At 46.9% G+C, this 16547-nt stretch overlaps 1 protein-coding gene across 1 annotated transcript in view; it reads left to right on the top strand.

The window, feature by feature from the left end:
• The window catches only part of LOC140410131 (pre-rRNA 2'-O-ribose RNA methyltransferase FTSJ3-like), a 50426-nt gene that overhangs the window by 19878 nt on the left and 14001 nt on the right, over window positions 1-16547 (top strand). Inside the window, exons 4-6 of the mRNA XM_072498084.1 lie at window positions 3699-3793; window positions 14151-14257; window positions 16150-16329. Of these exons, the coding sequence (XP_072354185.1) occupies window positions 3699-3793; window positions 14151-14257; window positions 16150-16329 (382 nt within the window). The remainder of the gene's footprint in view (window positions 1-3698; window positions 3794-14150; window positions 14258-16149; window positions 16330-16547) is intronic.

Genomic DNA, 16547 nt, shown 5'->3' with positions numbered 1-16547 from the left:
CTCAACCTCCTTCGTTCCAGTGAGAACAAACCGAGTTTATTCAATCGCTCCTCATAGCTTATGCCCTCCATACCAGGCAACATTCTGGTAAATCTCTTCTGCACCCTCTCTAAAGCCTCCACATCCTTCTGGTAGTGTGGCGACCAGAATTGAACACTATACTCCAAGTGTGGCCTAACTAAGGTTCTATACAGCTGCAACATGACTTGCCAATTCTTATACTCAATGCCCCGGCCAATGAAGGCAAGCATGCCGTATGCCTTCTTGACTACCTTCTCCACTTGTGTAGCCCCTTTCAGTGATCTGTGGACCTGTACTCCTAGATCTCTTTGACTTTCAATACTCTTGAGGGTTCTACCATTCACTGTATATTCCCTACCTGCATTAGCCCTTCCAAAATGCATTACCTCACATTTGTCCAGGTTAAACTCCATCTGCCATCTCTCCGCCCAAGTCTCCAGACAATCTAAATCCTGCTGTATCCTCAGACAGTCCTCATCGCTATCCGCAATTCCACCAACCTTTGTGTCGTCTGCAAACTTACTAATCAGACCAGTTACATTTTCCTCCAAATCATTTATATATACTACAAAGAGCAAAGGTCCCAGCACTGATCCCTGTGGAACACCACTGGTCACAGCCCTCCAATTAGAAAAGCATCCCTCCATTGCTACCCTCTGCCTTCTATGGCCTAGCCAGTTCTGTATCCACCTTGCCAGTTCACCCCTGATCCCGTGTGACTTCACCTTTTGTACTAGTCTACCATGAGGGACCTTGTCAAAGGCCTTACTGAAGTCCATATAGACAACATCTACTGCCCTACCTGCATCAATCATCTTAGTGACCTCCTCGAAAAACTCTATCAAGTTAGTGAGACACGATCTCCCCTTCACAAAACCGTGCTGCCTCTCACTAATACGTCCATTTGCTTCCAAATGGGAGTAGATCCTGTCTCGAAGAATTCTCTCCAGTAATTTCCCTACCACTGAAGTAAGGCTCACCGGCCTGTAGTTCCCGGGATTATCCCTGCCACCCTTCTTAAACAGAGGAACAACATTGGCTATTCTCCAGTCCTCCGGGACATCCCCTGAAGACAGCGAGGATCCAAAGATTTCTGTCAAGGCCTCAGCAATTTCCTCTCCAGCCTCCTTCAGTATTCTGGGGTAGATCCCATCCGGCCCTGGGGACTTATCTACCTTAATATTTTTTAAGACACCCAACACCTCGTCTTTTTGGATCACAATGTGACCCAGGCTATCTACACCCCCTTCTCCAGACTCAACATCTACCAATTCCTTCTCTTTGGTGAATACTGATGCAAAGTATTCATTTAGTACCTCGCCCATTTCCTCTGGCTCCACACATAGATTCCCTTGCCTATCCTTCAGTGGGCCAACCCTTTCCCTGGCTACCCTCTTGCTTTTTATGTACGTGTAAAAAGCCTTGGGATTTTCCTTAACCCTATTTGCCAATGACTTTTCATGACCCCTTCTAGCCCTCCTGACTCCTTGCTTAAGTTCCTTCCTACTTTCCTTATATGCCACACAGGCTTCGTCTGTTCCCAGCCTTTTAGCCCTGACAAATGCCTCCTTTTTCTTTTTGACGAGGCCTACAATATCACTCGTCATCCAAGGTTCCCGAAAATTGCCGTATTTATCTTTCTTCCTCACAGGAACATGCCTGTCCTGTATTCCTTTCAACTGCCACTTGAAAGCCTCCCACATGTCAGATGTTGATTTGCCCTCAAACATCCGCCCCCAATCTATGTTCTTCAGTTCCCGCCTAATATTGTTATAATTAGCCTTCCCCCAATTTAGCACATTCATCCTCGGACCACTCTTATCCTTGTCCACCAGTACTTTAAAACTTACTGAATTGTGGTCACTGTTACCGAAATGCTCCCCTACTGAAACATCTACCACCTGGCCGGGCTCATTCCCCAATACCAGGTCCAGTACCGCCCCTTCCCTAGTTGGACTGTTTACATATTGTTTTAAGAAGCCCTCCTGGATGCTCCTTACAAACTCTGCCCCGTCTAAGCCCCTGGCACTAAGTGAGTCCCAGTCAATATTGGGGAAGTTGAAGTCTCCCATCACCACAACCCTGTTGTTTTTACTCTTTTCCAAAATCTGTCTACCTATCTGCTCCTCTATCTCCCGCTGGCTGTTGGGAGGCCTGTAGTATACCCCCAACATTGTGACTGCACCCTTCTTATTCCTGATCTCTACCCATATAGCCTCACTGCCCTCTGAGGTGTCCTCTCGCTGTATAGCTGTGATACTCTCCTGAACAAGTAGCGCAACTCCGCCTCCCCTTTTACATCCCCCTCTATCCCGCCTGAAACATCTAAATCCTGGAACGTTTAGCTGCCAATCCTGCCCTTCCCTCAACCAGGTCTCTGTAATGGCAACAACATCATAGTTCCAAGTAGTAATCCAAGCTCTAAGTTCATACGGAGACCGGAACTGTGCACAGTAACTCACAGTGTGATACAGAGACCAGAACTGTGCACAGTGACTCCCAGTGTGATACAGAGACAGGAACTGTGCACAGTGACTCCCAGTGTGATACGGAGACCGGAACTGTGCACAGTGACTCCCATTGTGATACGGAGACCGGAACTGTGCACAGTAACTCACAGTGTGATACAGAGAGCGGAACTGTGCACAGTAACTCCCAGTGTGATATAGAGACCGGAACTGTGCAGAGTGACTCCCAGTGTGATACAGAGACAGGAACTGTGCACAGTGACTCCCAGTGTGATATAGAGACCGGAACTGTGCAGAGTGACTCCCAGTGTGATACAGAGACAGGAACTGTGCACAGTGACTCCCAGTGTGATACAGTGACAGGAACTGTGCACAGTGACTCCCAATGTGATACAGAGACCGGAACTGTGCACAGTGACTCCCAGTGTGATACGGAGACCAGAACTGTGCACAGTGACTCCCAGTGTGATACGGAGACCAGAACTGTGCACAGTTACTCCCAGTGTGAACTGGGTATAAAGCCGGGGACACACTGTCAGGGTAATGTAGAGGGAGCTCTACACTGTATCTAACCCGTGCTGTACCTGTCCTGGGAGAGCTCGATGCTGACGATGGGTATAAAGTGGGGGGGACACTGTCAGGGTAATGTAGAGGGAGCTCTACACTGGATCTAACCCGTGCTGTACCTGTCCTGGGAGGGCGCGATGCTGACACTGGGTATAAAGTGGGGGACACACAGCCAGGGTAATGTAGAGGGAGCTCTACACTGTATCTAACCCGTGCTGTACCTGTCCTGGGAGAGCTCGATGCTGACACTGGGTATAATGTGGGGGATACACTGTCAGGGTAATGTAGAGGGAGCTCAACACTGTATCTAACCCGTGCTGTACCTGTCCTGGGAGAGCTCGATGCTGACACTGGGTATAAAGTGGGGGACACACTGTCAGGGTAATGTAGAGGGAGCTCTACACTGTATCTAACCCGTGCTGTACCTGTCCTGGGAGCGCTCGATGCTGACACTAGGTATAAAGTGGGGGACACACAGTCAGGGTAATGCAGAGGGAGCTCTACACTGTATCTAACCCGTGCTGTACCTGTCCTGGGAGAGCTCGATGCTGACACTGGGTATAAAGTGGGGGACACACTGTCAGGGTAATGTAGAGTGAGCTCTACACTGTATCTAACCCGTGCTGTACCATTTCTACTCAGTGATATTCGGGAAATGAAACCAATCGGAAACCAAGAAAACACAAAAACACTGGAAGAAAACGACACTTTTGAGGTGGTTAATTTGGCGAAGTCATGTAAGTGAGACGGGGAGGATCGAATTATAACATACAGAGCGATACTCAAAACGCAGAGCTTGTAGCACTTTGTCCTGAACCCCTCGATTAGATTCCAGTCTGTAACTCACTCCGGGGTATCTGTTATTCTATATATAAACCACCCTGAACCCCTCGATTAGATTCCAGTCTGTAACTCACTCCCGGGTATCTGTTATTCTGTATATAAACCACCCCGACTCCCTCGATTAGATTCCAGTCTGTAACTCACTCCCGGGTATCTGTTATTCTGTATATAAACCACCCCGACCCCCTCGATTAGATTCCAGTCTGTAACTCACTCCCGGGTATCTGTTATTCTATATATAAACCACCCTGAAACCCTCGATTAGATTCCAGTCTGTAACTCACTCCCGGGTATCTGTTATTCTATGTATAAACCACCCCGAACCCCTCGATTAGATTCCAGTCTGTAACTCACTCCTGGGTATCTGTTATTCTATATATAAACCACCCCGAACCCCTCGATTAGATTCCAGTCTGTAACACACTCCCGGGTATCTGTTATTCTATATATAAACCACCCTGAACCCCTCGATTAGATTCCAGTCTGTAACTCACTCCCGGGTATCTGTTATTCTGTATATAAACCACCCCGAACCCCTCGATTAGATTCCAGTCTGTAACTCACTCCCGGGTATCTGTTATTCTATACATAAACCACCCCGAACCCCTCGATTAGATTCCAGTCTGTAACTCACTCCCGGGTATCTGTTATTCTATACATAAACCACCCCGACCCACTCGATTAGATTCCAGTCTGTAACTCACTCCTGGGTATCTGTTTTTCTATATATAAACCACCCCAAACCCCTCGATTAGATTCCAGTCTGTAACTCACTCCCGGGTATCTGTTATTCTGTATATAAACCACCCCGAACCCCTCGATTAGATTCCAGTCTATAACTCACTCCCGGGTACCTGTTATTCTATATATAAACCACCCTGAACCCCCCGATTAGATTCCAGTATATAACTCACTCCCGGGTATCTGTTATTCTATATATAAACCACCCTGAACCCCTCGATTAGATTCCAGTCTGTAACTCACTCCCGGGTATCTGTTATTCTATATATAAACCACCCTGAACCCCTCGATGAGATTCCAGTATATAACTCACTCCCGGGTATCTGTTATTCTATATATAAACCACCCTGAACCCCTCGATTAGATTCCAGTCTGTAACTCACTCCCGGGTATCTGTTATTCTATATATAAACCACCCTGAACCCCTCGATTAGATTCCAGTATATAACTCACTCCCGGGTATCTGTTATTCTATATATAAAACACCCTGAACCCCTCGATTAGATTCCAGACTAACTCACGCCCGGGTATCTGTTGTTCTATATATAAATCACCCCGAACCCCTCGATTAGATTCCAGTCTGTAACTCACTCCCGGGAATCTGTTATTCTATATATAAACCACCCCGAACACCTCGATTAGATTCCAGTCTGTAACTCACTCCCGGGTATCTGTTATTCTGTAGAAAACCACCCCGAACCCCTCGATTAGATTTCAGTCTGTAACTCAGTCTCGGGTGTCTGTTATTCTATATATAAACCACCCTGAACCCCTCGATTAGATTCCAGTCTGTAACTCACTCCCAGGTATCTGTTATTCTATATATAAGCCACCCCGAACCCCTCGATTAGATTCCAGTCTGTAACTCACTCCCGGGTATCTGTTATTCTATATATAAACCACCCCAAACCCCTCAATTAGATTCCAGTCTGCAACTCACTCCCAGGTATCTGTTATTTTATATATAAACCACCCTGAACCCGTTGATTATATTCCAGTCTGTAACTCACTCCCGGGTATCTGTTATTCTATATATAAACCACCTCGAACCCCTCAATTAGACTCCAGTCTGTAACTCACTCCCGCGTATCTGTTATTCTATATATAAACCACCCCGAAACCCTCGATTAGATTCCAGTCTGTAACTCACTCCTGGGTATCTGTTATTCTATAGATAAACCACACTGAACCCCTCAATTAGATTCCAGTCTGTAACTCACTCCCGGGTATCTGTTATTCTATATATAAACCACCCCGAACCCCTCGATTAGATTCCAGTCTGTAACTCACTCCCGGGTATCTGTTATTCTATATATCGACCAAGCCGAACTCCTCGATTAGATTCCAGTCTGTAACTCACTCCCGGGTATCTGTTATTCTATATATAAACCACCCCAAGCCCCTCGATTAGATTCCAGTCTGTAACTCACTCCCGGGTATCTGTTATTCTATAGATAAACCACCCCGAACCCCTCTATTAGATTCCAGTCTGTAGCTCACACCCGGGTATCTGTTATTCTATATATAAACCACCCCGAACCCGTTAATTATATTCCAGTCTGTAACTCACTCCTGGGTATCTGTTATTCTATATATAAACCACCCCGAACCCCTCGATTAGATTCCAGTCTGTAACTCACTCCCGGGAATCTGTTATTCTATATATAAACCACCCCGAAACCCTCGATTAGATTCCAGTCTGTAACTCACTCCCGGGTATCTGTTATTCTGTATATAAACCACCCCGAACTTCTCGATTAGATTCCAGTCTGTAACTCACTCCCGGGTATCTGTTATTCTGTATATAAACCACCCCGAACCCCTCGATTAGATTCCAATCTGTAACTCACTCCCGGGTATCTGTTATTCTATATATAAACCACACTGAAACCCTCGATTCGATTCCAGTCTGTAACTCACTTCCGGGCATCTGTTATTTTATATATAAACCACCCCAAACGCCTCGATTAGATTCCAGTCTGTAACTCACTCCCGTGTCTCTGTTATTCTATATATAAACCACCCCGAACCCCTCGATTAGATTCCAGTCTGTAACTCACTCCCGGGCATCTGTTATTCTAAATGTAAACCACCCCGCACCCCTCGATTAGATTCCAGTCTGTAACTCACTCGCGGGTATCTGTTGTTCTATATATCGACCAAGCCGAACCCCTCGAATAGATTCCAGTCTGTAACTCACTCCCGGGTATCTGTTATTCTATATATAAACCATCCTGAACGCCTCGATTAGATTCCAGTCTGTAACTCACTCCCGGGTATCTGTTATTCTATAGACAAACCACCCCGAGCCCCTCGATTAAATTCCAGCCTGTACTCACTCCCGGGTATCTGTTATTCTATATATCAACCACCCCGAACCCCTCGATTAGATTCCAGTGTGTAACTCACTCCCGGGTATCTGTTATTCTATATATAAACCACCCCGAACCCCTCGATTAGATTCCAGTCTGTAACTCACTCCCGGGCATCTGTTATTCTAAATATAAACCACCACGCACCCCTCGATTAGATTCCAGTCTGTATCTCACTCGCCGGTATCTGTTATTCTATATATAAACCACCCCGAACCCCTCGATCAGATTCCAGTCTGCAACTCACTCCCGGGTATCTGTTATTCTGTATATAAACCACCCCGATCCCCTCGATTAGTTTCCAGTCTGTAACTCACTCCCGGTAATCTGTTATTCTATAAATAAACCACCCCGAGCCCCTCGATTAGATTCCAGTCTGTAACTCACTCCCGGGTACCTGTTATTCTATATATAAACCACCCCGAACACCTCGATTAAATTACAGTCTGTAACTCACTCCCGGGTATCTGTTATTCTATATATAAAACACCCTGAACCCCTCGATTAGATTCCAGACTAACTCACGGCCGGGTATCTGTTATTCTGTATATAAACCACCCCGAACCCCTCGATTAGATTCCAGTCTGTAACTCACTCCCGGGAATCTGTTATTCTATATATAAACCACCCCGAACACCTCGATTAGATTCTATTCTGTAACTCACTCCCGGGTATCTGTTATTCTGTAGAAAACCGCCCCGAACCCCTCGATTAGATTTTGGTCTGTAACTCAGTCCCGGGTGTCTGTTATTCTATATATAAGCCACCCCGAACCCCTCGATTAGATTCCAGTCTGTAACTCACTCCCGGGTATCTGTTATTCTATATATCAACCACCCCGAACCCCTCGATTAGATTCCAGTCTGTAACTCACTCCCGGGTATCTGTTATTCTATAGATAAACCACCCTGAACCCCTCGATTAGAGTCCAGTCTGTAACTCACTCCCGGGTATCTGTTATTCTATATATAAACCACCCGGAACCCCTCGATTAAATTCCAGTCTGTAACTCACTCCTGGGTATCTGTTATTCTATATAAAGCACCCCGAACCCCTGATCAGATTCCAGTCTGTAACTCACTCCCGGGTATCTGTTATTCTATATATAAACCACCCCAAACCCCTCGATTAGATTCCAGTCTGTAACTCACTCCCGGGCATCTGTTATTCTAAATATAAACCACCCCGCACCCCTCGATTAGATTCCAGTCTGTAACTCACTCGCGGGTATCTGTTATTCTATATATAAACCACCCCGAACCCCTCGATGAGATTCCAGTCTGCAACTCACTCCCGGGTATCTGTTATTCTGTATATAAACCACCCCGATCCCCTCGATTAGTTTCCAGTCTGTAACTCACTCCCGGGTATCTGTTATTCTATAAATAAACCACCCCGAGCCCCTCGATTAGATTCCAGTCTGTAACTCACTCCCGCGTACCTGTTATTCTATATATAAACCACCCCGAACCCCTCGATTCGATTACAGTCTGTAACTCACTCCCGGGTATCTGTTATTCGATATATCAACCACCCCGAACCCCTCGATTAGATTCCAGTCTGTAACTCACTCCCGGGTATCTGTTATTCTATATATAAACCACCCCGAACCCCCGATTAGATTCCAGTCTGTAACTCACTCCCGGGTATCTGTTATTCTATATATAAACCATCCCGAACCCCTCGATTCGATTCCAGTCTGTAACTCACTCCCGGGTATCTGTTATTCTATATATAAACCACCCGGAACCCCTCGATTAGATTCCAGTCTGTAACTCACTCCCGGGTATCTGTTATTCTATATATAAACCACACCGAACCCCTCGATTAGATTCCAGTCTGTAACTCACTCCCGGGTATCTGTTATTCTATATATAAACCACCCCGAACCCCTCGATTAGATTCCAGTCTGTAACTCACTTCCGGGTATCTGTTATTCTATATATAAAGCACCCCGAACCCCTGATTAGATTCCAGTGTGTAACTCACTCCCGGGTATCTGTTATTCTATATATAAACCACCCCAAACCCCTCGATTAGATTCCAGTCGGTAACTCACTCCCGGGCATCTGTTATTCTATATATAAACCACCCCGCACCCCTCGATTAGATTCCAGTCTGCAACTCACTCCCGGGTATCTGTTATTCTGTATATAAACCACCCCGATTCCCTCGATTAGATTCCAGTCTGTAACTCACTCCCGGGCATCTGTTATTCTATATATAAACCACCCCACACCCCTCGATTAGATTCCAGTCTGCAACTCACTCCCGGGTATCTGTTATTCTGTATATAAACCACCCCGATTCCCTCGATTCGTTTCCAGTCTGTAACTCACTCCCGGGTATCTGTTATTCTATATATAAACCACCCCGAACCCCTCGATTAGATTCCAGTCTGTAACTCACTCCCGGGTATCTGTTATTCTATAGATTAAACCACCCCGAACCCCTCGATTAGATTCCAGTCTGTAACTCACTCCCGGTTATCTGTTATTCTATAGATAAACCACCCCGAACCCTCGATTAGATTCCAGTCTATAACTCACTCCCAGGTATCTGTTATTTTATATATAAACCACCCCGAACCCCTCGATTAGATTCCAGTCTGTAACTCACTCCCAGGTATCTGCTATTCTATATATAAACCATCCCGAACCCCTCGATTAGATTCCAGTCTGTAACTCACTCCCGGGTATCTGTTATTATATAAATAAACCACCCCGAACCCCTCGATTAGATTCCAGTCTGTAACTCACTCCCAGGTATCTGTTATTCTGTATATAAACCACCCCGAACCCTTCGATTAGATTCCAGTCTGTAACTCACTCCCTGGTATCTGTTATTCTATATATAAACCACCCTGAACCCCTCGATTAGATTCCAGTCTGTAACTCACTCCCGGGTATCTGTTATTCTATATATAAACTACCCATAATCCCTCGATTTGATTCCAGTCTGTAACTCACTCCCGGGCATCTGTTATTCTATATATAAACCACCCCGAACCTCTCGAGTAGATTCCAGACTAACTATCGCCCGGGTATCTGTTATTCTATATATAAACCACCCTGAACCCCTCGATTAGATTCCAGTCTGTAACTCACTCTCGGGTATCTGTTATTCTATATATAATCCACCCCGAACCCCTCGATTAGATTCCAGTCTGTAACTCGCTCCCGAGTATCTGATATTCTATATATAAACCACCCCGAACCCCTCGATTAGATTCCAGTCTGTGACTCACTCCCGGGTATCTGTTATTCTATATATAAACCACCCCGAACCCCTCGATTAGATTCCAGTCTGTAACTCACTCCCGGGTATCTGTTATTCTTGTATAAACCATCCTGGACACCTTGATTAGATTCCAGTCTGTAATTCACTCCCGGGTACCTGTTATTCTATAGATAAACCACCCCGAACCCCTCGATTAGATTCCAGTCTGTAACTCATTCCCGGTTATCTGTTATTCTGTATATAAACCACCACGAACCACTCGATTAGATTCTAGTCTGAAACTCACTCCCGGGTATATGTTATTCTATATATAAACCATCCTGAACCCCTCGATTAGATTCCAGTCGGTAACTCACTCCCGGGTATCTGTTATTCTATATATAAACCACCCTGAACCCCTCGATTAGATTCCAGTCTGTAACTCACTCCTGGGTATCTGTTATTCTATAGATAAACCACCCCGAACCCCTCGATTAGATTCCAGTCTGTAACTCACTCCCGGGTATCTGTTATTCTGTATATAAACCACCCTGAACCCCTTGATTAGATTCCAGTCTGTAACACACTCCCGGGTATCAGTTATTCTATATATAAACCACCCCGAACCCCTCGATTAGATTCCAGTCTGTAACTCACTCCCGGGTATCTGTTATTCTATATATAAACCACCCCGAACCCCTCTATTAGATCCCAGTCTGTAACTCACTCCCGGGTATCTGTTATTCTATATATAAACCACCCCGATTCCCTCGATTAGATTCCAGTCTGTAACTCACTCCCGGGCATCTGTTATTCTATATATAAACCACCCCGCACCCCTCGATTAGATTCCAGTCTGCAACTCACTCCCGGGTATCTGTTATTCTGTATATAAACCACCCCGATTCCCTCGATTCGTTTCCAGTCTGTAACTCACTCCCGGGTATCTGTTATTCTATATATAAACCACCCCGAACCCCTCGATTAGATTCCAGTCTGTAACTCACTCCCGGGTATCTGGTATTCTATAGATAAACCACCCCGAACCCCTCGATTAGATTCCAGTCTGTAACTCACTCCCGGTTATCTGTTATTCTATAGATAAACCACCCCGAACCCTCGATTAGATTCCAGTCTATAACTCACTCCCAGGTATCTGTTATTTTATATATAAACCACCCCGAACCCCTCGATTAGATTCCAGTCTGTAACTCACTCCCAGGTATCTGCTATTCTATATATAAACCATCCCGAACCCCTCGATTAGATTCCAGTCTGTAACTCACTCCCGGGTATCTGTTATTATATAAATAAACCACCCCGAACCCCTCGATTAGATTCCAGTCTGTAACTCACTCCCAGGTATCTGTTATTCTGTATATAAACCACCCCGAACCCCTCGATTAGATTCCAGTCTGTAACTCTCTCCCTGGTATCTGTTATTCTATATATAAACCACCCTGAACCCCTCGATTAGATTCCAGTCTGTAACTCACTCCCGGGTATCTGTTATTCTATATATGAACTACCCATAACCCCTCGATTTGATTCCAGTCTGTAACTCACTCCCGGGCATCTGTTATTCTATATATAAACCACCCCGAACCTCTCGAGTAGATTCCAGACTAACTATCGCCCGGGTATCTGTTATTCTATATATAAACCACCCCGAACCCCTCGATTAGATTCCAGTCTGTAACTCACTCTCGGGTATCTGTTATTCTATATATAATCCACCCCGAACCCCTCGATTAGATTCCAGTCTGTAACTCGCTCCCGAGTATCTGATATTCTATATATAAACCACCCCGAACCCCTCGATTAGATTCCAGTCTGTGACTCACTCCCGGGTATCTGTTATTCTATATATAAACCACCCCGAACCCCTCGATTAGATTCCAGTCTGTAACTCACTCCCGGGTATCTGTTATTCTTGTATAAACCATCCTGAACACCTTGATTAGATTCCAGTCTGTAATTCACTCCCGGGTACCTGTTATTCTATAGATAAACCACCCCGAACCCCTCGATTAGATTCCAGTCTGTAACTCACTCCCGGTTATCTGTTATTCTGTATATAAACCACCACGAACCACTCGATTAGATTCTAGTCTGAAACTCACTCCCGGGTATATGTTATTCTATATATAAACCATCCTGAACCCCTCGATTAGATTCCAGTCGGTAACTCACTCCCGGGTATCTGTTATTCTATATATAAACCACCCTGAAACCCTCGATTAGATTCCAGTCTGTAACTCACTCCTGGGTATCTGTTATTCTATAGATAAACCACCCCGAACCCCTCGATTAGATTCCAGTCTGTAACTCACTCCCGGGTATCTGTTATTCTGTATATAAACCACCCTGAACCCCTTGATTAGATTCCAGTCTGTAACACACTCCCGGGTATCAGTTATTCTATATATAAACCACCCCGAACCCCTCGATTAGATTCCAGTCTGTAACTCACTCCCGGGTATCTGTTATTCTATATATAAACCACCCCGAACCCCTCTATTAGATCCCAGTCTGTAACTCACTCCCGGGTATCTGTTATTCTATATATGAACCACCCCGAACCCCTCGATTAGATTCCAGTCTGTGACTCACTCCCGGGTATCTGTTATTCTATATAAAAACCTCCCCGAACCCCTCGATTAGATTCCAGTCTGTAACTCACTCCCGGGTATCTGTTATTCTATATATAAACCACCCGACTCCCTCGATTAGATTCCAGTCTGTAACTCACTCCCAGGTATCTGTTATTCTATAGATAAACCACCCCGAACCCCTCGATTAGATTCCAGTCTGTAACTCACTCCCGGGTATCTGTTATTCTATATATAAACCACCCGACTCCCTCGATTAGATTCCAGTCTGTAACTCACTCCCAGGTATCTGTTATTCTATATATAAACCACCCGACTCCCTCGATTAGATTCCAGTCTGTAACTCACTCCCAGGTATCTGTTATTCTATATATAGACCACCCCGAACCCCTTGATTAGATTCCAGTCTGTAACTCACTCCTGGGTATCTGTTATTCTATAGATAAACCACCCCGAACCCCTCGATTAGATTCCAGTCTGTAACTCACTCCCGGTTATCTGTTATTCTATAGATAAACCACCCCGAACCCTCTATTAGATTCCAGTCTGTAACTCACTCCCGGGTATCTGTTATTTTATATATAAACCACCCCGAACCCCTCGATTAGATTCCAGTCTGTAACTCACTCCCAGGTATCTGCTATTCTATATATAAACCACCCGACTCCCTCAATTAGATTCCAGTCTGTAACTCACTCCCAGGTATCTGTTATTCTATATATAAACCACCCGACTCCCTCGATTAGATTCCAGTCTGTAACTCACTCCCAGGTACCTGTTATTCTATAGATAAACCACCCCGAACCCTCGATTAGATTCCAGTCTGTAACTCACTCCCAGGTATATGTTGTTTTATATATAAACCACTCCGAACCCCTCGATTAGATTCCAGTCTGTAACTCACTCCCGGGTATCTGCTATTCTATATATAAACCACCCCGAACCCCTCGATTAGATTCCAGTCTGTAACTCACTCCCGGGTATCTGTTATTCTATATATAAACCACCCTGAACCCCTCGATTAGATTCCAGTCTGTAACTCCCTCCCGGGTATCTGTTATTCTATATATAAACCACCCAGAACACCTCGATTAGATTCCAGTCTGTAACTCACTCCCGGGTATCTGTTATTCTATATATAAACCACCACGAACCCCTCGATTAGATTCCAGTCTGTAACTCACTCCCGGGTATCTGTTATTCTATATATAAACCACCCTGAACCCCTCGATTAGATTCCAGTCAGTAACTCACTCCCGGGTATCTGATATTCTATGATGGGTGACAGATGGTCATTTTTGTTACAGTGCGAAAAGCCCAGGTTTTGGACCCAGAAGGACTTGCATTGGGAGCCTCAATTGCAACGTCAAAGAAGAGAACTCGGGACCTCATTGACGACTCATTCAACAGGTACCTGTAACCTCTTGTTCTTTGTTGTACAGCTCAGAATCCTTGCTTCTTAATGTCCATGAGCCACTGGCCTCCAACACCAGGAGCTAAGAGGTTTCAGACTTCACATCCTCTTCAAAAATGGTTCTGCTCCTCAAAGAATGCCCTCCCTAACTCCGTAACCTCCTGAGAGGGTCAGTACTGAGGGAGTGCTGCACTGTCAGAGGGTCAGTACTGAGGGGGTGCCGTACTGAGGGTTTGCCGCACTGTCAGATGGTCAGTACTGAGGGAGAGCCGCACTGTCAGAGGGTCAGTACTGAGGGAGTGCTGCACTGTCAGAGGGTCAGTACTGAGGGAGTGCTGCACTGTCAGAGGGTAAGTACTGAGGGAGTGCAGCACTGTCAGAGGGTCAGTACTGAGGGGGTGCCGTACTGAGGGTTTGCCACACTGTCAGAGGGTCAGTACTGAGGGAGAGCCGCACTGTCAGAGGGTCAGTACTGAGGGAGTGCTGCACTGTAAGAGGGTCAGTACTGAGGGAGTGCTGCACTGTCAGAGGGCCAGTACTGAGGGAGTGCTGCACTGTCAGAGGGTCAGTACTGAGGGACTGCCGCGCTGTCAGAGGGTCAGTACTGAGGGAGTGCTGCACTGTCAGAGGGTCAGTACTGAGGGAGTGCTGCACTGTCGGAGGGTCAGTTCTGAGGGAGTGCCAGACTGTCAGAGGGTCAGTACTGTGGGAGTTCCGCACTGTCTGAGGGTCAGTTCTGAGGGAGTGCCACACTGTCAGAGGGTCAGTACTGAGGGTGTGCCGCACTGTCAGAGGGTCAGTACTGAGGGAGCGCCGCACTGTCAGAGGGTCAGTAGTGAGGGAGTGCCGCACTGTCAGAGGGTCAGTACTGAGGGAGCGCTGCACTGTCAGAGGGTCAGTACTGAGGGAGTGCCGCACTGTCAGAGGGTCAGTACTGAGTGAGTGCTGCACTGTCAGAGGGTCAGTACTGAGTGAGTGCTGCACTGTCAGAGGGTCAGTACTGAGGGAGAGCTGCACTGTCAGAGGGTCAGTACTGAGGGAGTGCAGCACTGTCAGAGGGTCAGTACTGAGGGAGTGCAGCACTGTCAGAGGGTCAGTACTGAGGGAGTGCTGCACTGTCAGAGGGTCAGTACTGAGGGAGAGCTGCACTGTCAGAGGGTCAGTACTGAGGGAGTGCAGCACTGTCAGAGGGTCAGTACTGAGGGAGTGCTGCACTGTCAGAGGGTCAGTACTGAGGGAGCGCTGCACTGTCAGAGGGTCAGTACTGAGGGAGTGCCGCACTGTCAGAGGGTCAGTACTGAGGGAGTGCCGCACTGTCCGAGGGTCAGTACTGAGTGAGTGCTGCACTGTCAGAGGGTCAGTACTGAGGGAGTGCCGCACTGTCAGAGGGTCAGTACTGAGTGAGTGCTGCACTGTCAGAGGGTCAGTACTGAGGGAGAGCTGCACTGTCAGAGGGTCAGTACTGACGGAGTGCAGCACTGTCAGAGGGTCAGTACTGACGGAGTGCAGCACTGTCAGAGGGTCAGTACTGAGGGAGTGCCGCTCTGTCAGAGGGTCAGTACTGAGGGAGTGCTGCACTCTAAGAGGGTCAGTACTGAGTCAGTGCCGCACTGTCAGAGGGTCAGTACTGAGGGAGTGCCGCACTGTCAGAGGGTCAGTACTGAGGGAGTGCTGCACTGTCAGAGGGTCAGTACTGAGGGAGTGCAGCACTGTCAGAGGGTCAGTACTGAGGGAGTGCTGCACTGTCAGAGGGTCAGTACTGAGGGAGTGCTGCACTGTCAGAGGGTTAGTACTGAGGGAGAGCCGCACTGTCAGAGGGTCAGTACTGTGGGAGAGCCGCACTGCTACGTCACTCTGACCTCTCCCCTTCCCTCCTTCCCCGCCTCAGGTACACATTTGACGAGGACCAGGACCAGCTGCCCGACTGGTTTGTGGACAACGATCAGAAGTATCGGCGTAGGCCGGCGCCCTTTGACCCCGCCATGGCGGCTGAGTTCCGGCAGCGATGGAGAGTGATTAACGCCCGACCCATCAAGAAAATCGCAGAGGCCAAAGCTCGCAAGAAGCGGAGGGTATGTTGGAGCGGTGGAGGACACGAACGGTCGGAGGCGGTGAAGTGGTGATCAGGGCAAGGGGAGAGGGACAGTATCGTCCCAGAGGACGAAGGGTCGGTCCACTTTGACCCCGGCCGGGCAGGGGCGCTTTGTATCGTCTCGAAACGAGGGCGTCCTGTTTTGTCTTGGGAGGAGGGGTGTCTCCGACAGGCGGAGGTGGGCAGTGGGAAGTGTGA

Source organism: Scyliorhinus torazame, chromosome 4 (assembly GCF_047496885.1).
Source record: "Scyliorhinus torazame isolate Kashiwa2021f chromosome 4, sScyTor2.1, whole genome shotgun sequence".
NCBI lineage: Eukaryota > Metazoa > Chordata > Chondrichthyes > Carcharhiniformes > Scyliorhinidae > Scyliorhinus > Scyliorhinus torazame.
The sequence above is the reverse complement of the archived record's forward strand: the minus strand, read 5'-3'. Positions and strand labels throughout refer to the sequence as shown.